At 37.1% G+C, this 22,049-nt stretch overlaps 1 protein-coding gene across 26 annotated transcripts in view; it reads right to left on the reverse strand.

Annotated features, from left to right (window-relative positions):
- The window catches only part of CADPS (calcium dependent secretion activator), a 461,254-nt gene that overhangs the window by 117,052 nt on the left and 322,153 nt on the right, over positions 1-22,049 (reverse strand). For 15 of the 26 annotated variants that reach the window (XM_045832203.1, XM_045832184.1, XM_045832192.1 and 12 more), the window contains 3 exons: positions 19,628-19,764; positions 15,864-16,051; positions 13,725-13,883 (listed from right to left, as the gene is read on the reverse strand). In XM_045832203.1, the coding sequence (XP_045688159.1) occupies positions 13,725-13,883; positions 15,864-16,051; positions 19,628-19,764 (484 nt within the window). The remainder of the gene's footprint in view (positions 1-13,724; positions 13,884-15,863; positions 16,052-19,627; positions 19,765-22,049) is intronic. The other 11 variants (XM_045832207.1, XM_045832200.1, XM_045832201.1 and 8 more) reach the window with 1 other exon arrangement.

Genomic DNA, 22,049 nt, shown 5'->3' on the forward strand with positions numbered 1-22,049 from the left:
TCTGCTTTTCAGAGCTGGCTACTAAAGCGAATGGTGTATTTTGGGGTTATCATTTGGAGACATTTGCAAAACTGTCCTTCTTTTATTGTGAAATGGTACAATGTAAAAACTAGTGGCTTGGAGGTTTAGCTTTATGTCTGTTTGTCTCACAGTTTCTTGAAATTTTGAACTACTTGCCAACATTTTTAAAATTAGGAAAGTTTTACAATACAATTCTCTTGAAAATTTGGAACAACTAACATGTATTGGTGAGTGCAATTAATAGCTAGCTTGTTCCTTAGCTGGGGTAGGCACTCACCCAGTCCACAGCTCTAATTTGCATTATCTGTCTCTTATAGGCAATTAGGTTTGGAACCTCTGAATTATGCATACAAATGCCTTTGAAAACTAGATGCTTTATAAGTGCCTGTCTTTCTCAATGTTAAATGTCCTTAAGTGACTAAAGTTCTAGCTTATAATTATAGACATTCAGGTTAATTTGAGCACTCATGTATTACTTGAAGAACAAATTACAAGACATTGTAAAAATTGCCAGACATTGACAAAAGACATTGAAAAAGATACCCACACAAACAAAAAGATATCCTATGGTCATAGCTTGGAAGAATTAATATTATTAAAATATCTTTACTACTCAAAGCCATCTAGAGATGCAATGTAATCCCTATCAAAAATCCATTTGCATTTTTTACAGAAATAAAGAGAAAAATGATCCTAAAATTTGTATGGAACCACAAAAGACCTAAATAGTCAAAGTAATCCTGAGAAAGAACAAAGTTGGAGGCAGCCCAATTACTGATTTCAAACTTCATTACAAAGGTATAATAATCAAAACAATATGGTACTGGCATAATAAACAGATATGTAGACCAATGAAACAGAATTGAGAACCTAGAAATAGACCTTCACATATCAACTAATATTTGATAAAGAAGCCAAGAATACTCAATGAGGAGAGGATAGTCTCTTTGGTGAATGGTGTTGGGAAAACTGAATATTTACATGCAAAACAATGAAATCAAACTCCTATCCTACACCACTCACAAAACTGAACTTGAAATGGATTAGAGACTTCAATGTAAGGTGTGAAACTGTAAAAATCCTGAAAGAAAACAGGATAATAGCCTTTTGACATTGGTCTTGGCAATATAATTTCTTTTAGATAGTACACCAAAAGCACAAGCAACAAAAGCAAAAATACACAAGTGGAATTATATCAAATGAAAAATTTTCTGTATAGCAAAGTGAAAAGGCAACCTATGTAATGGAAAAAAAACCCATTTATAAACCATCTATCTGATAAGGGGTTAATACCCAAAATATAGAAAGAACCCATAAAACTTAATAGGAAAACCCCAATTAGATGAAAAATTGGTCAGAGAACTTGAATAGACACTTATTAAAAAAATACATACAAACGACCAAAAAGCACATGAAAAGATGCACAACATCATTAATCATCAGGGAAATGCAAATCAAAACCATAATGAGATATAATCTTGCACCTGTTATAAAAAAAAGTCAAGAGATAATAAGTGTTGATGAGACTATGGAGAAAAAGCAATGCTTATGCACCATTGATAGTAATGCCATTTGGTGCAGCCACCGTGGAAAACAGTGTGGAAGATCCTCAAAAAATGAAAAAATTAGAACTACCATATGATCTAGCAATCCTATTTTGTGCATATATCTGAAGGAAAGGAAATCACTATCTTGAAAATATATCTGTACCCAATGTTCACCATAGCATTACTTACAATAGCCAAGACATGGAAATAACCTAAGTGTCCACTGATAGATAAATGGGAAAAGGAAATGTTTATATATATACATATATATTTATAAAGGAAATGTTGATATGACATATATAAAATCTGATATATGTCACATAAAACAAATGAAATTATGTGTGTGTAAAACAAAGGGAAAAGGAAATGTAAGAAATATACAATATGAAATATTCTGCCATAAAAAAGAAGGAAATCCTGTCTTTTACAACAATATAAATGGACTTTGATGCTAACTAAATGCATTATGTTAAGTGAAATGTCAGACAGAAAAAAATAAAGATTGTATGTTTTCACTTACATGCAGAATCTGAAAAAGCCTAACTCAGAGAAATAGAGAGTAGAATGGTAGTTGCCAGGGCCTGAGGGGTGGGGGAAATGAGGAGGTATTAAACAAAGGATACCAACTTCCAGCTGAAGAGGACCAATTTCTAGGGAGCTAAAGCACAGCATGATGACTCTAGTGAATAATACTGTATTATATACTTCAAAGTTGTTAAGAGAGAAGATATTAAATGTTCTCACCACATACACAAAAAATGGTAATTATGTATGGGGATGTAGGTGTTAACTAATCTTACTGTGAAAATCACTTCACAAGATGTATGCGTATCAGATCATCACATTGTATACCTTAAATTTACATATGTTGCTTGACAATACCTCATTAAAACTAAAAATGAAGAAAAAAACCACATATGATATTTTTCAATCTTAGCAAAATATTGCTCATTTTAATACATGGGACTCTAGCATAAATAAGTGAATTTCAGTTTAATCACAGTATTCCCATGTTTCTAAATCACCATTAGGGCCACACACATTTTCCCTATTTGATTGGGACCATTTAAGTTGAAAATACAATGGGAGGCTGCATATTTATAGCCCGACTTTATCTGTGCCAAATTAGATGGAACATAATCTGACCCATTCAAAGACTTCAAATTCATAGATCCGTTTTGACTACCGACTGAACCAGTTTGTAGACTGGTACATCACCAGGAAACTTCTATTGGAACATTCTTCAGTTTGCAAATGCAAGTCATACTGACACCAAACAAATGGTCTTATTTATAGGCCTTCTCAAGGATCTAGCATAAGTTAGGAAAAATCCTATATACTAGACCAGTCTGACTACACAAAAAGCTTGGCAAATGATAGTAATGTACCTCCTATTAGGGGATAATTGGTCAGCTTCCTTCTTTGAAATACTAAAATTGCCCCACTTGAAAAAATGAGAAAAAACTTCCCTCCCCCACTTTATAAAAACTACTACTGAAGGGTAAAATCCTATTATGGTCCATTTTTTTATATTGCCCTGAACTTAAGGGAAGAAAAAAGCAAAATGGTAAGTATCAGATAAGCTGTTGGAATCTATGAATGTGCTCTTATTTTCATTTTTTTGGAGAAATTACAAATGTTAATTGACAAAGTTTATTAAATTTTTAACATGAAATGTCCATAAATCTGTAGTTAAACCTCAGAATGAATTCATTGGCCCCTACAAAATATGTGACATTTTCACGTTTCTGTTATAATCTACAACTGCATTTAGCTGTGGCTTTTGGAATTAGTTTATACAAAATTTAGCTTACAAATGCACTGAACACACCTTTCCACAATTGGCATGTGCATGCATACACTTGAAATAAAGGAGCCACTTTAAGCATTTTATTTCTTAGTAAGGAATTAACCCAGAGAAAAATGCTATTAAATATAATTTGTAAGTTACAGAGGGGCTTAGGCATGGACACTGTGTAATATGGGAAGCCCAGAGATGTCTGCTGCCATTATTAGGAAATAGGCCTCTCTGAAGAAAACCATTCATTCCTTACCTAATAAGTAAGTTATCTTTTTTTTAAAGATTTTATTCATTTATTTCTAGAGAGAGAAGGGAGGGAGATAGAGAGAGAGAGAGAAACATCAATGTGCGGTTGCTGGGGGTCATGGCCTGCAACCCAGACATGTACCCTGACTGGGAATCGAACCTGTGACACTTTGGTTCACAGCCCTCACTCAATCCACTGAGCTACGCCAGCCAGGGTGTAAATAAGTTATCTTAAGACAATTAGGCAATTAAAGGGGAAATTTTAGGTTTGTGTTTGAGTTGATAAATTCTAAACATTTAGTGTTTAGAAGGCTGGCATTATCAGTTAATTCTCATTGCAAAAGGTATTATTACAAATGTAAAATTTGATTATGTTTCTTCCTTTTGCTCTGATGATTCACATTTGTAATTATTAAAGGTATCAGCTAGTACCTTCCATTTTCCTGACAACCTTTCCTTTCTGAACACTATTTATCTAACTATTCAAATAAGGAAACAACTAAAGTTTATTTTTGTAATCTTTTTTTAAATTTGATTCTTAATTGTCTATGTTAGTGTGAATTATTTTATTTTAAAATAAATGTAACTAACTTATATTTATGTAAGGCACATAGTACAAAGTTCACCAAACCAAACCAAATGGAAACCAAAACCAAGCTTTGAAACAAAGATGATTTTAAAAAGATCAGGATTTTGAAAATGATTGCAAATATGTTTGCAATTGCCAGAATTGCTCTGAAATGGTAGTGGTACCAGGGGGTGCTATTTTACAAAATGAGGAAGAGACATACAGGATCACAGGTTGTAATTATATCAGTTGAAAAGCAAAAGTATCTGTTTTAATTTCACATAATTATTTCTGAAAATTCTATCAAACACCAACTTGTTTTTTGTGGACCTCTAAATTACCAACATTAATAACAGGTTAAGAAAGATTTCTACAGAACTACTAATTGAAAAATTCTGGTTCAATATTTTGGGGAGCACTGTTTTCACATAGGCAATAAAACCCTACCCCCAGGGCAGTGGTTCTCCAACCTGAGTGCTTTAGAATGACCCTGGGGCTTGCCATGACCCTGAGTTCTAGGCTTCACTCCAGAGCTTCTGATTCATTAAGTTTGAGTCTGAGAATTTGCATTTCTAACAAGTTCTCTGATGCTACTGGCTTGGAAACCACACTTTGAGAGCCGCTCTAGAGTAAGAAAATGTTTGGTGGCTGGTTCTTTCTGTGTCCAAAAGGGCATTTCTGACTCAGACTTCCCAATTTCCCTTGGACTGGAGTGAATTTAACCAGAGATCTCCAAGTACTCTTGGAAAGAGTACTTGGTACTCTTGGAAAGCTATCAATGCCTTCCAAATGGGCGTTTGCACTTTTCCAAGGTTCCATTCCAAGGAGTGCTGGTTGCAAAGTAAATGGAACTGTACAGGTGTCTCTTGGAAGCCATGCTTTTGTTGTTTTTTTGTTGTTTTCCTAGAAACATTTGGGGATGATTCTATGATTGTCATAAAACTGGTTCTGCGTCTTGTTCAATACTTTTAACTTATGGAGGTCACAAAGAATGGGAGAAGAAGAGAGATGTAGCTGGATTTTAAACTCTTAGCTAGTAAATCCCAGATGTGTCTTTGCCCAGAACATATGTCTAGGAGCTTGAATACTCCAGTCCTCTCATGTCCTGAAAATCCTCTTGTTTTTTGGCTTACTGTCCATTGCCACTCCCTGAAAGTACCTGAATTTCCTCTGGAGAAATGACCTTGGCCACATTGTGGGTACCCTTGGGGGAAGGACACATTAAGGGGCATATTCTCCTCCTGTTAATACTGAAGGTCTTCCTACAGGCCCGTTGTTCCCTTTCATGGTCACTATAAACTGTACTCTGACCTAAGCTCAGCCAGATGGACACTCTTTGCTGGAATCTTCACACTGAGTAAATGATGCAAGAATAGAAGATACAGGTGGAATTTGCTCATCTGGCAGCTGTGCCCTGACCAGACAGTCTTCACAGGTCAGTAGCTCTTAAGCTTTGGCTGTACTTTTTAGAACCATGTGTGTTACAAGTAGGATTATTAGCATGCTTATTTAAGGGCATTTTCATGAATTCATAATGCAGTCTTCAGGCATATATCCATTTGGAGAGAGAGAATATATCATGTTTATAGTGCCTACTGTACCTTTAGAACCATGTGAGAGCTTTGAGAGGTCCCAGCCTAAGGCTCTGATTCAGTCTGTCTGCAGTGGGGTCTAGATACTGTCACATCTAAAGCTCCCCATGTGATTCTAACTCCCAGGTATGGGTTGAGAACCAGTGCTTTGGTCCTGTTTCCCACTTTTCTGCAGCTGCCTCAATTCCAGTTCCTCCCTCCCAGTCCATGGGGCTCCCAGCATTATCCCAATAAACTCCCCTTTGCTTAGATGACCCAGAGTTCGTTTTTGTTACTTATGTTGAACTGATGTATGTTCACCACACACATATTCCTCTCCTTTCCCAGGCTTCCAATTTAGTAGAAGTGCTGGTGCCTTTGAACCTAGGTTTAGACACACACAAACACACACACACACATACACGATGAGGAAATGTGGGCTTTCGTCTCTGGTTCCACCTAACTGCACACTGGCTAACAATTCACTTCTTGTATATCATGATCCTGCAAAGTTGAGACAATATGCAGGTCGAATGCAGCCATTTTTGGAGCCCAGTGGCAGACGGGGAGCTCTCCCTCCCACCTGCAGGCCATCAGTGCAGCCAGAAGTGGGTCTCTCTGGCCACTGGAGACTATATTGCATCTGACACAGCCAGCATCTCTGGAATCCACCTTTCAAGTTTTCGGCAAACCATTTTCTCACTGTCCTTCACAAAGTTGACATTTTCGGCAGCATGATAGGAAAGATGTCATGTCAGCTGCTCTTCAAGTTCTTGTCATCGTGGTTAGCACCAGTTCTGTCATCTTCACTCTCCTCACAGTCTCCCATCTTGAGCCATGTCACAAATAATAATATATCTAGAGTTGTGTCTTTCTTTCTCTTCCTTTTCTCTTCTCTTCTCTTTTTTCTTTTCTTTTCTTTCTCTCTCTCTCTCTCCCTCCCTCCCTCCCTCCCTCCCTCCTTCCTTCCTTCCTTCCTTCCTTCCTTCCTTCCTTCCTTCCTTCCTTCCTTCCTTCCTTCCTTCCTTCCTTCCTTCCTCTCTCATTTGGAAACTACCACAACCCAGCTTCCCATCCTTTAAGTTACTAGTTATGCAAACTGTTCTCCTTTCCCCTAAATGCTTCTGAGCTAGAGTTGATTAATTAATGTCCATGTAGGATTAATCCAATGTGATTAGGTACCAGATTTTTAATGTGAAACTTTATTTTGATATTTGAAATTAAGTACGAACAACCTAATGAAAGAAATCAAGCTGCATTGTGTCTTGTGAAAGAAACTTACCTTTTGGGGGTCAGTAAACTCTCTGTACACCCAGGTGGCACAGAGTCCCAGAGTCTAATTATCCCATTAGCATAGTTCACATGATATTGGAAGCTAGGACACAAAACCTTTGTTTGCAGGATCAGATATCTTTTCAAGAAGATCAGGTTACTAAATTAATTCAAAGTTTACAATGGCTGATATGTTCTGATATTGCATCAAGTGCAGATTCCAGGTATTAAAAAAGTTTGAATTTTTAAAAAAGGAGAGAATACCTCTCTATACATAGCTGGCTTTAAGTTCCAATCAGTACCAACAAGGGGTAAAACTCCAGCTGAATTTGGAATATACTTTCTCTCCAAATGCAAATGTCCACATATGCCTGTGCAAGCACTGTAAACATGATATATTCTCTCTCTCCAAATGGAAGTATGCCTGAAGACTGCATTATGGATCCATGAAAATGTCCTTAAACAAGCAAGATAACAATCCTACTTGCTACGAAATTGTTCCAACCCAGAAACATGACAGCTTAAAGGGCCAGAGTGGGACAGAATATCTTACTAATGTATCTTGCAATGCTCCTTAAATAGAACATTTAGATCAAACATACTCTGTTAATCTCTCTCCTTTTAACTGACTTCTCCTAGCAATTCTTTACCCTAACAAATTTTAGAATGATACCTTTGAATTTACTCCTAACATAGAATATTTTACTTTGTCTCTGTCTAGTGGTTAATAACTACAAATTCAAGATAGCACCAAAGCATTCTCATTTCAAAAGGAAACATCTCTGCTTGCTCATCTGGATGGTTTGTATAATCTCCATGTTAATTATAAATGGTAATTAGAACTCTCACATCCCATGGTCACTGCTTCATTAGGAAAGCCCAGCCTTACCCTTTCTTCCTTCTTTCCCTCCAGCCCATGCCCTTTCTAATTATGCCCTGGTGCCCTGGGGCTCAGACATGCTGCTAAAACAAATATATCAAAGTGTTTGTATCACAAAGGGTAAGATAGGAAGCAACAACAAGCAGTTTCTACAATGTTACAAATGTGCACTGAAGCTTCTTGAGGTTGACAATGTGAAAAAGGAACCTGGAGATGGCAAAAATATACCAGTGATGTCTTTTCTGAATTGTTTACTGTTTTTTTAAACATGTAGCTATAACTGACAATATCAGAATGTGTCTATTATAAGGATGGGAGTGATCAAGAAGTTTTTTTCCTACTGAACAATCTCAAATAATATGGATGCTATAGGCACAAGCACATTAGTAAAAGTGACCCAGACTAGGTCCAGGTACTGAATGAAGCAAGAACCCAACAGATGATTAGAAAAATGATATAAAATGTATGCACTTCAGGAAAGCTTATATTTCTTTCCCGGAGAAGGACTAATTTTCAAAATTGATATTAGATAGGTTTTTCTCTTTGAGGATTGGGGAAAAGATGAATTTCTTTGTTTTTAGACAAACATAGATAATTAGGCTTTAGATTCCTCCCTGACCTTCCAATGTGTAGACTTCTAAGTGGTCAGACCAGTAATACGTGTGGCTTTCTGGGATCATATCTACTCTGAAAAGGACATGACATCTAAAAATGCCATATGGCTTTTTTTCACCAGTGAATTCAATGACCACAGGATGAGGACACATTGTTGGAATTTTATAAAAGAAATGTATATTACTTGGATATTTTTCATGAGTCAGAAAGATAGCACTGATGGGATAGATAATCCAGTACATTTTATAGGATTTTATGTTTGAGTTGGAAACTCTACTGTTCTTCTGGGGCAAATTTCCTTCAGGAAGAGAGTTACATTAAAAGCTAGAATGCAAGCTCTAAAGAAAATTTCTTCCAGTGATGCAAACTTTATTTGGAATGTGTTTGGACTTTTCCCCTTCTCTTACAAGTACATCCTATTAGGTGAAGCTGGTTCTTCAGAATTTAGAGAGTACAACTCAACCATGTGCAAGGCTGGCCAGCACCTGCTCAGACCTGCAAAGTCTATCAGCCATGTGCTCCTGTCCATAATGCCTTGTGTCAGAGTGAAACATGAGGCCAAGAACTTGAGGGTCACTGTCACTCTCCCATCCACATCTGCTTCACTGAAGTGCTGTATTCAGAAGTCATTATAGAGCTATCCCTGCTACAGTCTTCTCTCTCTCTCTTTTGAGGAGGGAGAGTTAAGCCCCAGACATAATGTCATAATAAGTGTTTGTGTGTGATGGGAGAGGGAAGGAAGAAAGAAGGGAAGTAGGGAAGAAAGGTGAGATTGGAGTAAAAGGAAAAATAAAAATATGTAAAAATTTCTCATTTACTCCCAGGTAGGCATTCACAAAAATGAAATAAAAAAAACCATTATGTGACATGAATTGGAAATGAGAGACTAACACTGGAGGCAAGACCACAGTCAATAAGGCAATTGCTGTGGGCCAGGGAAGAGCAGATAAGGACCCAAACTCTGGTAGTGGCATTGAAGAGATGGAGAAATAGCTGGACTTGAGAGAGTCTTAAGGGCATTGAAAGGGCATAATAACTGAATCCTTGTGATGTACTAAGTGAGAAGGAGAAAGGACAGATCCCAGGGTTCTGTCTTGGGCAATTGGATAGGTGAAACCACTTGCTGTCTTAGGGACCCTGTTGGAATAACAGGAGGAAACTGAGTTCCATCCGATTGTTCTGTCACTCAGATCTAACCCACAAAATTCACATGGTCTCTGCACACAAACAGCACCTTGGCTCCAAATACATCTCTCAGAAGAAGCCTTGGACACATTTTCGGAGATTTTTAGAACTCCTGCCCTCTTACATCTGCTTTCAGACTCATTAAACTACATAGCTTACTTTGGATCGGGGCTGCTGGCATTGTGGATTTGTTAATTGCTGATACAATGTACTTTCTACACAGGCCATATGTGAAGAGCAGCACTGGCATTCAAGAAATGTTAAATAATAATGTAAATGAGAAAAATTTTCCATTCCAGTATTAAAAGGGATCCAAGGAACATTGACGCAACTTGCAATCATAGGAGCTGTTTGATTGCCTTGTCACTGTGGGACAGTGACCAAAGTGATGCTAATCTAAATGTCATCTAGAAAGAATACTAAAAATATTGTGGTGAAAATTAAGTACTGCAACCTTAGGAGTTGATTTAAAAATGAGAAGATACAGCAATGTACATCTGTGGATTTTATGATCACCAAGTGCAACCAGCTAAACATACATTTCCCTTTTCCATCTAGGAGAAAATGGGTTTAGTTTTAAAGAGCTGGTCCAAACTACTGTTCCTCAGTCAATGGTTCTTAAACATTGCTACCAATAGGAGTCACTTGAGGAAATTTAAAAAGCATGATGTTCAAGCCATATTCCAGATTAATCAAATCAGAACCTCTGCATGTGGGGCTAATGTGTCAGCATTTTTAGGCTCCCCAAGTCATTCAATGTACAGCCAACTTTGACAACCAAGGCCTTAAATCAATGGGCTCTGAAGACCAAGTGCCTTAGAATTACCTAGAAGGGACTGATTGAAAGTGCAGGGGCCTGGCTCCATCTAAGACTTGATGAATCAAATTTTTTTTAGGATAGAACCTACTATTCTCCATGTGATTTATATGTAGACTAGAGTGTGAGAACCATTGCACAAGTTGATAATCAGTGGCGGCAGGTCTTCTGCCTTTACACACAGAACAAATCTCTGTAAAAGACACAAAAACCCAAGTAAAAAGGAGAACTTTCAGCCTATTACCTGGGAGTTTGTTTTGTGGGGCTTTGTTTGCAGGAGGCTCTCCTGTTCATTGCAGAACATTTAGACACATCCCTAGTCTCTACCTCCTTCAGTGTAATAATAAAAAATGTCCCTAGACATTGCCAAATTTCCAAAGAGAAAAGATCACCCCTAGTCACGGACAACCATTCTAAAAGATGCCAAATCTGTGGACAGTTCCATATTGTCCAGTGCACGAAATGATAAAGAGCAAACATCTTACTGATTGACCAGACATGTCTCTTGGATTAAATGTTCATGATTCATATAGGCATAGTTTTTCACACAGATGTGACATGTGCTTCCAGAAAGGTGGGAGAAACTTGTGCATCAGCACTGGAGCACTCAATAATGGTTTCCAGTTGCAGCAGGGCAGAGCTCTGCCTCCACCTTGGGGGCTGCCATGTTATTAATGAATAAAAAGCCAGTAATTAGGTTAAGAAATTTGTTATCTAATCAGAAGCTGATCATGAGGGGGCAATAGAAATGGGATTTATTGTTCAGTTAAAGCATTTAAAAGGCCATTTGTGTCCATGACTCCTGAATTCCTTCTTAATCTGGGTCAAACACTAGATAACATCTCTATAGGCAAATAGTGTTCATCCTGTCGAAAGAGGTTAGGAAAATGGTTTGCCAACACCAACGGCCATTGATCTTGTTCAAAGAGGATGCTTCCCTGTGTGATCTAGAATTTCAAGCACATTCTGGCTTTCTCCACCAGGTCAACATTATCAGGAGAGCCAAATTGATTTTGGGCATTTTTAGGACAAAAATGGAAAACTCTTTAATTAATTCATATGACTATCTCATCTGGAATGTTTAAACTCATATCAAATGGCTGAACTTGGCATCTCACACTGTACACAGGAGCTAGTGCTAGGCAGGCAGGCAGTAAAGCAGAGAGTTTATAAATGCAAGCTCAAAGTCAGCATACCCATGTTTGCATTAGGCTCACACACTTATTTGCTGCGACATAAGTGACTGAACTTAACTGAGCCACAAACGCCTCCTCTCTTAGATGAAGATAATAATAATACTGATGGGGATGTAATAAGGACAAAATATGATAATATATGTAGAATAGCACTTTACACACTACCTGGAATGTGGGGAGTGCTTATTAAATGACAATTGTCTTTATTTTATTTAAACTTTATTTGTGAAATCCTACAATGTACTACTATTTCATTTGCTATTTTAACCCATAAAATGATGTTAGAAGTTGACAGAGTATTAATGATGTTATAATTCTGTGTGATAATTTTGTAGGTGAGAAAACTAAGTCACAGAAAGGAGATACAATAATCCTAGATTTACACAGAACAGGCTTCAATAATCAAATGTTTAGAATTTGTGTATAGTTCTGATATATGCAAAGAGGAAGAGTTTTAGACTGAGAATATCTAGGTTTGCCACTTCAGTGAGCAGAAATTCAATTTAATCATCTGCAAAGTGAATGTAAAAATAGTTGAATTAAAAATATTACATAGCAAATGAGACAATATGTAACAGTGCTATGTAAACTGCAGAATGCTACACAACTAATACTTAACATTATGTTTTCTTCTTCATGCAAACATAGGCCCTACAACACATATAAGCCTCTCAAAGTACCATTCAAGATCCTTTGGGATAGTTTTTCATGACACAAGGACTGGGTTAGGCTCCATCAAGTGTGATCATTTACTCTGTTCTCTTTCAATACTGAGCACTCCAAAAGCAGCACCATGGACAGCAGCCAGTCTTCCTTTAGGCATCTGCAGTATTCTAGAGCCACTTTCTTACTGGCTGCAAGCTGCTGTTGCCTTGCATTCTGACCCTCACAGGGAAGCATACATAGAAACTCTACTTCACCTCCATCCTTATAGTAAGTTCAGAAGACGGGTGTTCACGGTGTCCACATAGAAGCAGGGCTTTCTTTGACCTTTGCTATTGGACCTGCATACACTGACTAACAGCTTGCCACATGTTCTAGAAAGTGAAAGTTGGCATTGTCATTCTGTATATTGTCATCCCTGCACATGAACTGTGTATATTTCAGAACATAGAAATATCCCAGTGGATAAATTCATACTGAAGCATAAATCATATCTGCTTACAAAGTTTGTGCAGCTTGGTGATGCCAACCGGGGTTATATCAGTTCCAAAAATGCAATGAAAATTTTTGTTAAGTATCAGTGTCAATTTAGGGATGAGAGGGAGGGTGAAGAAGGGCACATGGGTAACACATAAAATAGTTATAAATCTAGTTTATAAGGGGGAAGAAGCCACCAATTTACCATTTTATGAATTCACAAAGCGTATCACTAAAGGTCATAGGAAATGGGAGAGGACAAACATAATTTTAAAGTTAAAAGTGCCTTCTTGGTGAGCTCATTATAAACACGATTCTACTGAGTCACTGGTTTAGTGATATGCTTTATTTTGTGACTTTATTATAAATCATTAATTGAAAATTGATTCCTTTCATTAGATAAGTGTGGAACTGGGGAGGGTTTCCCATTAGAGTTGCTATAAATGTATAGACCCACCTTATACAAGCACATTGTATTTGTTCCTGAAACATCATTTCAAAATTATAAAGCACAGGCTGCTTATTATGAATGACTTGATAAGGTACCAGGCCCCTAACTGGATGCCACTAAAAAAGCAGTCTGACTCATGATTCTGTTTATATATTGCTCAATTAGTTTTTTAAAATAGGAACATGTTTTAAGAGTCATTATATACCTGACTTGAATTCCGTCCTAATACATGGTATTTTTACCCATTGCTAGGATTATTTTCAAGTGCACTTTTGAAAAACCTTAAAGAAACAGAGACTTCAGGAATACAAAAAGCTTGCTGTTTGCTAAGACAGAGGTTGTGATATGGATGAGTGGGTATGGGAAGGTCACAGACATTGCAAAACACAAGCCAATACACATGTAGCTTCTTACCTTTTGGGCTCTGGGTTTGTCTGAGTTTTGAAATCCTTTCTTCTTTTAGATTCCTTTTTTGTATCTTTTTTAGCTTCTGGTTCAGGTGGGGAGGGAGTTTTGCTCCCTTCAGGGTCTGTATTTTGTGGCAGCCCACTAAGGTACACATGCATTTGTTGACTTTGGAGAGGGGGTGGTGGCATGGGGCATGCACAGAGTGTAGCCAGCCATGGGAGAATCAAGAGCACACACATACACATGAACAGACAAAAGAAATAAAAAGAAGGATGCATCAAATAGCAAGAGCAAATGAATTCAAGCTAAAATAATAAGCAGAAAAAAAAGATGCAAACTTGCATAAGGAAAATCAGAACTGAAAAGAAAATAAGAAATCCAAAACTGTTTCCATGACAAGATGTATAAACCTAACTGTGAATCAAGTGGCAGTCTTACAATATGAAACCCAGACAATGTGTATCATAATTCATGATGATGTTTACTAGGGAGTTTACAAAAACACTTCATTATTTTATAACACTTTCTTATTCAGTAACATATGTAGAATACAGTGTGACAACCCAGAGAATATAATGAAACTTCTTTCTCCCTCTTTAAAGAATTCAGTCCAAGAGACTGTAACAGATAGTCATCAAAGTGTACATATTTATAAAAAGAAGAATTATAAACAGATACTTCTCAGGTATCAGAGTTTTCATGAATATCTTTTGTAAAAGTAAAGAGTCATATGTTGGGCTATTGAACCTGATAATAATGGAAAGTGATGAGAACCCTATTCTCGGTTAAATAATCAAACCTACAGTGCTATTGTAATCTAACTCTAAATGTTAAAGTTGCATTTCATAAACTCTACCACTACTAAAGAAAAGAAAATCACAGTACAAATCACGCAGACACTTCAGAGTTATATAGCTTGCAAAGATGAAGATGGCTGACGTAGTTCAAATTTAGAATAAATTCAGTCAACTCTGGATTCTCTTCCATGTGAATTTTTCCAGACCAGCAACTTTCTCATCACAGACTGGGTTTCTGAAGCCACCTAGTTTTCCCTGGGTGTGCCTTCCCTGGCTACTGGATAGGGTGGTTTGGGGTAATATAGGCTTGTCTTTACAGCAATGTGAAGCTACAAAGAATGGGTAGTAAACTGGCTGTGGCAATGTTGAAATTTATTCCATGTCTTCAGAGCCAAATGGTAATATTCTTACATTATTTGTTGTTTTGCATTATTCAGAATTTGGATCTTTTCTTCCAGGAGTTAGGCAACATCTAAAGGAAGAAGGTACTTAGTACAGAGTTAGGAGAATTGGTGTCTGTTTTGTCAAAAAAAAACCCCAAACCTATAAAATGAGTGGATTGATTACACTATGATCTCTGAAGTTCTTCTGAGTTCTACAGTTATACTAAAAGTGTTATGATTATCTTTGCCTCTCAGATTCACTTAGATTGTTTTAGTTCTTGAAATGGACTTGGCTTCCTCCCTTTGCAAGGCATTTGTACATGCTGCAACTTTTGCTTGGAGCCACTCAAGTCCTTTACTTGCTCCAGTGCTCAGCCCTAGCATCATTTCCTCAGGGAGGCCCTGCCTGCCGACCTGCCACCCCATCTGAGTCACATTCCTTTATTAAATGATGTCATGGAGTTTTATTCCTTTTTCTTAGAGCACCAATCTCTATGTACCTCTGTCTTTGTTTGGTGTTTAGTTTTTGTTCACCATGTATGAGGAGTGTATACCAGATGCCTAACACTCAGTGAGTAATCATTAAATATCTATGGAAAGAATAATAATAACAATAAAGGCAAACATTTATTAAGTTTTTGCTATGTCCCAGGCATTGTGCTGAGCCCTTTATGTCCACTTGCATCCTCTCAACAACCTTATTAGGACACTATCATTAAACCTAGATTGTTCTAATTTCAGACCCACTCTTGAATTTCCATTTACCATTTCCTTCAAGTCTCTTGAAAAGAGAAGAAACTACATTAGACCTTTATGTTCTTCATGTGACCTGTGTATATGTGCATCTCTGTCTATGTGTACTACTGAGGGAATGGGAATAGAAGGAAAGAGATGAACCTAAAAGCAGGACCAGGTATAAACCATACAGAAATTGTTCTGAAGAGCACCTCAGGGCGGGGGCTTACCTGTTGCCATGGACGTGGGATGCACAGAAGGCAAAGCTGTAGTGAAGAAGGGTGGGGTCGATCATGGCACCATTTTCCGCCCGTTCAAGCAAATCTCTGAGGTAGCACAGATGTCGGTGACACCCCCGGACTCCATTTCGAGCACAATACTCATCTAGTACAAACACCTGGCCAGGACTGAACCAACCCTGTTTGGGGAGTAAAGGAGAGGCTTTCTTTTAAATACAGGTTTTTTTTTTCCAGGGGGCTACAAGAACTGGGGGTGAGTGGAGAAGGGGGTAAAAATAGCCAGACCTAACCCTTACTGATTGCTTATTAAGTGCTAGCCACTGTGCTAAACAAATGGTATGTTCTACTTGGTGTAATTCTCCTAACAGCCCCATGAGGTAGGTGCTGTTATTCCTGTTTGATGGACGAGAAAATTGTGCTCAGAGAGGATATGGAATTTCCCTAGAATTCCAGAGCTGTAAGTGCTGGAGTCTGGATGAGCAGAAGGCATGATTACAGAAGGAGTCTCTCCCACTTTTCTAACACTGAACTGTACACCTTAAAAAGTGTTGGGGTAGACGCAGGGCAAAGTCTTCGTTACTGATAAGAAAAAATAATAAAATTAATGCCTTAAATTGGTGTACTGCTTTATACGTGACAAAGAACTTTCAGTTGAGCTCCATACCAACCTTGTGAAGTAATTTCATAGGCAAGGAAATGGAAATCAGGGCTATTAAGTGACTCAGAGAAAATATAAAACAGAGGCAGGACTCAAACTCAGCTCTGTCTTACTCCAACTCTTCTGGGTTTTGTTTTTTGTTTCTATTTTTACTCTGGAGCATTAAGAAATACTATGATTGGTTTACATACATATCAGGATTTCATAAATCATTTCACTATGGAGGGAAAAATCTGGGAGAAATATTATCAATAATATTGTAATAACTATGTATGATGCCAGGTGAGTACTTAAAATATTGGGGTTGGGGACCACTCTGTAAAATAAATAATTGTCTAACCACCATGCTGTACATCTGAAACTAATACAAAATAATATTGAATATAAACTATAATTGAAAAAAATTATAATGAAGATAATAATATAATTTTCCAAACAGAAAAACATACTAAGTTTTCAAGTTGTGAGTCAGATATAGTTCAATTAAACTGAGAACAGCTTCTGTGCCCTGGTTTAGCATTTTTTTAAAAAATTTTATTCCCCTCTGGTAATTATTTGTTTTCTTCTTATGTATTTGCTTGCTATACAACCTGATGAAACTCTGCTATAAAAGAGAACGCATTTGGAATCTCTGATTCTGAGCATGTTGGGAGGCACCATGGAATAGAAATTTCGTCTCCATATGCACTTAAAACAGATGCTCAGAAAGGTCAAGTGACTTGCCACTCAAAGCTACCCTTAGGCCAAGTCTGAAATCCAATGACTGACTTCTTTTGGTCTCCGTACCTTTCTAAAGCAAGAAATAAAGCAATTTAGGTGGCACTTTGTAAGCCTGGATTTTAGGATTGATTGACATACAAATTTAATTTTACTCCAAGGGTCTTCTCTGGGTCACATTTTGAATACCGTTGTGTTTTGGGAAAGAAAACATAAAAGGAGGAAGTGACTGGGGGCAGGAAGAGGCCACAGAACTGCAGTGAGGAAGGCCTCTGCAGCCCTCTCATCATGTATCAGTGATCTGAAGAATCTTCGATTGACAACATGCAGCTCAGCAATGCATCCAACAGGAGACGGCATCTTTCCTATTTCAAATTATAAGTTACTGCAGAGGGCGGGAGAGTAGTCGAGGCAGTGGGCTGCCCCTATAGGCAACTTCTTTGCCACTCCATCTGCTACCCCAAATGCTAAATCTTAGAAACAACACTGCTGTGAAAGATTAAAATATATTTTCTACGACTCAGATGACACCAAGTCTTTTGTAGATGCCAAAATAGCTGCTTTGAAAAGAGTTGAAGAAATATCAATTAGGAACTCAGTCGAAGACACAGAAAAATTTATGTATCCCTGCTGGTCGGTCTCCAAAACTAACTGACAAAAAAAAAGATTATAATAATGAGAATATGGAATATATAGTAGCAGCAGATAAGGACTTTTAATTGCTGTTATTTTCTGAAACTTTGGGGTGATGATTAATAGAAATAGGTATACAAATGAAGAGAAACTATTTTATGCTATTTATAATTAATTTTAGATTTTGGAACATATTTTAAAGCCTATACATAACTAATAGGACACAGCTTTAAAATTTCATTTTTGTCTTTTTTTAAAATTAAGTCTCCTGAGTGATGAATTTTCCAGTGAAAAATAAAATGTTTTTTTAAAGTGATGTAAAAAACATTTTGAAAATAGTACACCTCAAAAAATTTTAAGAGAATAAAAATTATGCATAAAGAGGAATGAGTTAAGTTCAGAGGCACATTCTTACAAGCTTCACATGTGCAATTTATAATTACAAAAATAATCACATAATTGTAGGAAACACATTAGAGAAAAACTGCCTTGCAATGCAAGGTAAGCTTTTTGTTTTGTTTCTTTTTTAAAAGTCAAAATGATGTGTTCCTTTCCAAATTGGCAAAGTTCAGATTCTTCTGGTAAAGTGATTCCAAACCTGAGATAATCAATGAATCTTTTACGAGATGCAGATAATTAATTTATTCCACATAACCCCACTTTGATTTTAAGACAATTTTATCTAAAAATTATATAAAAATATTTTTAATATTTTGGATTCTAGTACAGAAAAGAGAAGGAATTTAAAATAAAAGTAAGTTGGAATAGATTTAGGATATAGCCATGTCACTTAAAAAAGAAACAAATTTTCATTGTATTTGTTAATATCAATAATATGTAAACCTTAGTTAAATATATCATGTCAATGATGTGCAGATATATTAATCTTGCAAGCAGGAATGAGGCTTCAGTATAAAGTCATTTCCTCATTTCTCTTCTCATTTTCTATTTATAAAGTGGGATTAATAATATTTATCTTTAAAAAATGTAGTAATATATGGGTTGCAGGAGAAAATAAATTGAGCCTTTTTTAGGCATCTTATTTTGATAGTATAAAGCTCCAAGTGTATCTTCAGAAATCCAGTAAAGACATAATAGTGGTCCCTTGAATTTAAATGGATTAAATCTAGGCTTAAAACAGGATTGTAAAAAATATGATCTTGCTGGAGAGCTGGACTTCCAAAAGCCTAAAGCACAATAAAAATTCCCCCAAAGGGTCATAATGCTTTAAATACTATTAAGAAAATGAAGCCACCCAAGCAAACAAAACAGTTTAGCTTATGAAAAGTGAAATGAAGCTTATTTAAAAATCATTTTAATCTATCAAAAATAAATGAAAAGAACATATTCATTTCTGAGACAGGAACACAGGGTCTTATCATCTGGGATGGGGAGGGAGGGGGATCGGAAAGTCTAAGAAACCGAGTCAATTTTTACAAGTTCTCCGCAAGCAGATGCCAAACTTGATTACCCTCTTGGGAATATTTCTCATGTAGCAGCTGAAAAGGGGGAAGAAGCTCAGATAGGGAGGCTGGGGAATTGGATCCTGTCTACTGAAAACTTCCTCGCGCTCAGTCTTCTGTCTTTGGTAAGGAAAACTGTCTCAACTCAGAAAATCAAGAACACATTTATAATTGTTAAAGGGGCTCTGTAATGGAGAAAACATCTCCTAACATAAAGGTAAAAAATATTTCATTTAAAAAATGTTATCATGTTTAAATTGTTGTAGACCAAAGAATATACTTGCCAGGCAAGAATAGGAATCATTAAGCCTGTGATCCAGAGTAAGGCGTTGCACCATCTCAAAGAGGGAAGCGTGGTCAAAGTTACAGGGGTTGGACGAGATAAATTCATCCATGCCATGCTTTTGAGCTCTATCTGCGTCTGTTCGTTTACACATGTAGAGAGAGACACAATTTAGAGAAACACATCACATTTTCTTTGACATTTCAAATACACAGGAATTCACTAGGCATTATGAACATTAGCTGTTTCCCATTGCCTCCCACCAACATCCCTAAGTTATTCTTTTTACCTCCCATTGTCAACTTGCATCACTTACTGGTGAGTTTATTGCATTTCGGCAATAGTATATTGGCATCAACATGTTTATCAAATAATCACAACTCCAGTGCCTTTATGCCGTTCTTTAAAAACTAAGCACACAACCGTAACTTCGCCTGCATTTCATCAAACACTGAAAGCAGATCGGATCTTTGCTTATAAAAGCATATTTAGCTTTTTAGGTTTTTAATAGATTCTGCCATTCCAGTGGTTATATCTAGAGCAATTTCTCTACAATTATTGGGATTATCTGGAAAAGGGTTAAGCTGATTTTTAGCCAAGTGACAATATTTGTATCCACCTCTTCCAAGGCCCCATTGCCAATTTTGTTTCACAAAAGGTTTGGGTCCCCACACTCCAAAATAAAAAAAAAATAATAACAAAAGATTTTCAGTGAAACCTGGTGAATAAGTTAAGTGGGAATTTAGTTTGTGATAGCCGAGGACATTGCCTTCCAGTGTGCTTACTCAGTTAGCAACGCTTATGAAAGAGACAAACAAATTTACTCAGCAAGGGCTATGAGCTGCCATTTATTGTGAATTAATAATCTCAATGTATTCACACTTTTCCTTACAGGGTGAAGGCTGTAAGCAAAACCTCCTAAGGGCTAACTAATTAATCTCAATATGTGTAACTAAAATACCCTATACTCAATCAGCAAAAAAGCTCAGAGACTTCAAGGAAATCCTTAAGAGGTAGGAATGAGGGTTCTAAACATTAAAAGAATAGGCTCACTCCACCTCGTATTTGTTCACTCTCCTGAAATGCAGACTGAAGGAAAAGAATCCTGTATCAAATCAAATAAGAGTTTATTCATTTCCTTGCATGCAATATTCTCCTAGAAGACAGGAAGCTGCCAGGGACCAGAAATTCTGTCAGGGCACAGGGAAAATCAATTTTTGAGTTGAGAGGGTTTGGGGATAATATTTTCATACATGGCCTCCATCCCAGTTAGGTTTTTCCCCCCTCCCATGCTTGGGGAATGGCTGGAAAATTGGGTTATGGTAGCAGTGTGCTTTAAGATGATAATTTTTTCTCACATTAGTGATTTTGTGTATCATTTAAATGTAAATATATGGTATGTTAGATTTATGCCTTTTTGTTAGAATTTACAAATTTTTAGTTATTTTTCATAAAAGCAGCAAGTGGTCAGTGTTTGAATAGGATGTTTTGTTTTCACCCAAGACACACAGATGCAACAGTTTCCAGAAGGCAAATTGAAGAATGAGTATTTTAATAGCCAAATTGTTCCATTCGGATGGTTAAACATAAGCTTTCAGAAGGGATATCACATGTGCAGAAATTATATTAGAGAATCTGAAAAAATCCTCTTTACTGTGTTATTTACCTCAGACTTGTATTTAAGGGAGTGATTTCAAACAATAAAAAATGATTAAAAAATTTGAGGTTAGGTGTTTCGTTTAGGAGGATTCTTTTGTTTTGTTGTTTGGTCTACATTTCTCCTTTGATTGGCTGATAAAAGAGGTGGCCAGGAAGTTGGTGCTGGGGAAAAAAGTTAGCTGCTTCCAGGGGTGTGTGTGAGTGTATGTCTGTGTGTATGACTCCTCTGGTCCAAGACAAGTATCTTAAAGCTGCTCCTATTTTAGGTCCTCCAGGCAAATAGCACTCCTGCCATCCAGTTGGCATCTCTGTGTCCCTCAGGACTGATTCTGCCCTCTCACCTGCCTTGTGGTAGTCCCAGGTCAATTTAATTCAGGAAAAAACTAACAGTGGGGCACAGGAATTGCTCATCCTGTGGCATCCAACACCCTGTGTCTCCCCAGCTGAATAGATAGATGAGGTATTTTGGCTAGCACCAGCTCCTTGCTCTTGGATTTCTCAGAAGAGGCTACAGGCTGATAAATGGGCCAGGGCCTTTCTTTGCCAGTTTGGCTCTCCTATTTTATTGCTCTTTAATTATGATGGTGCCACTTATCATTTAGCTCAAAGAGAAGGGGTCTCTTTTGTGGCCGCTAAAAATATGGCACATGTTTCAAGTCTCTTACTTTCTTTTTGTGTTGAACCTCTTGAAAACTTTGCAATGAACTATTTTGCCTGCTGCCCACTCAGGAAACAGTTCTGAAAAAAAGACTTGGCTCTTTCAC

Source organism: Phyllostomus hastatus, unplaced genomic scaffold (assembly GCF_019186645.2).
Source record: "Phyllostomus hastatus isolate PE091 unplaced genomic scaffold, TTU_PhHast_1.1 phas_contig_16, whole genome shotgun sequence".
NCBI classification, from domain to species: Eukaryota; Metazoa; Chordata; class Mammalia; order Chiroptera; family Phyllostomidae; genus Phyllostomus; species Phyllostomus hastatus.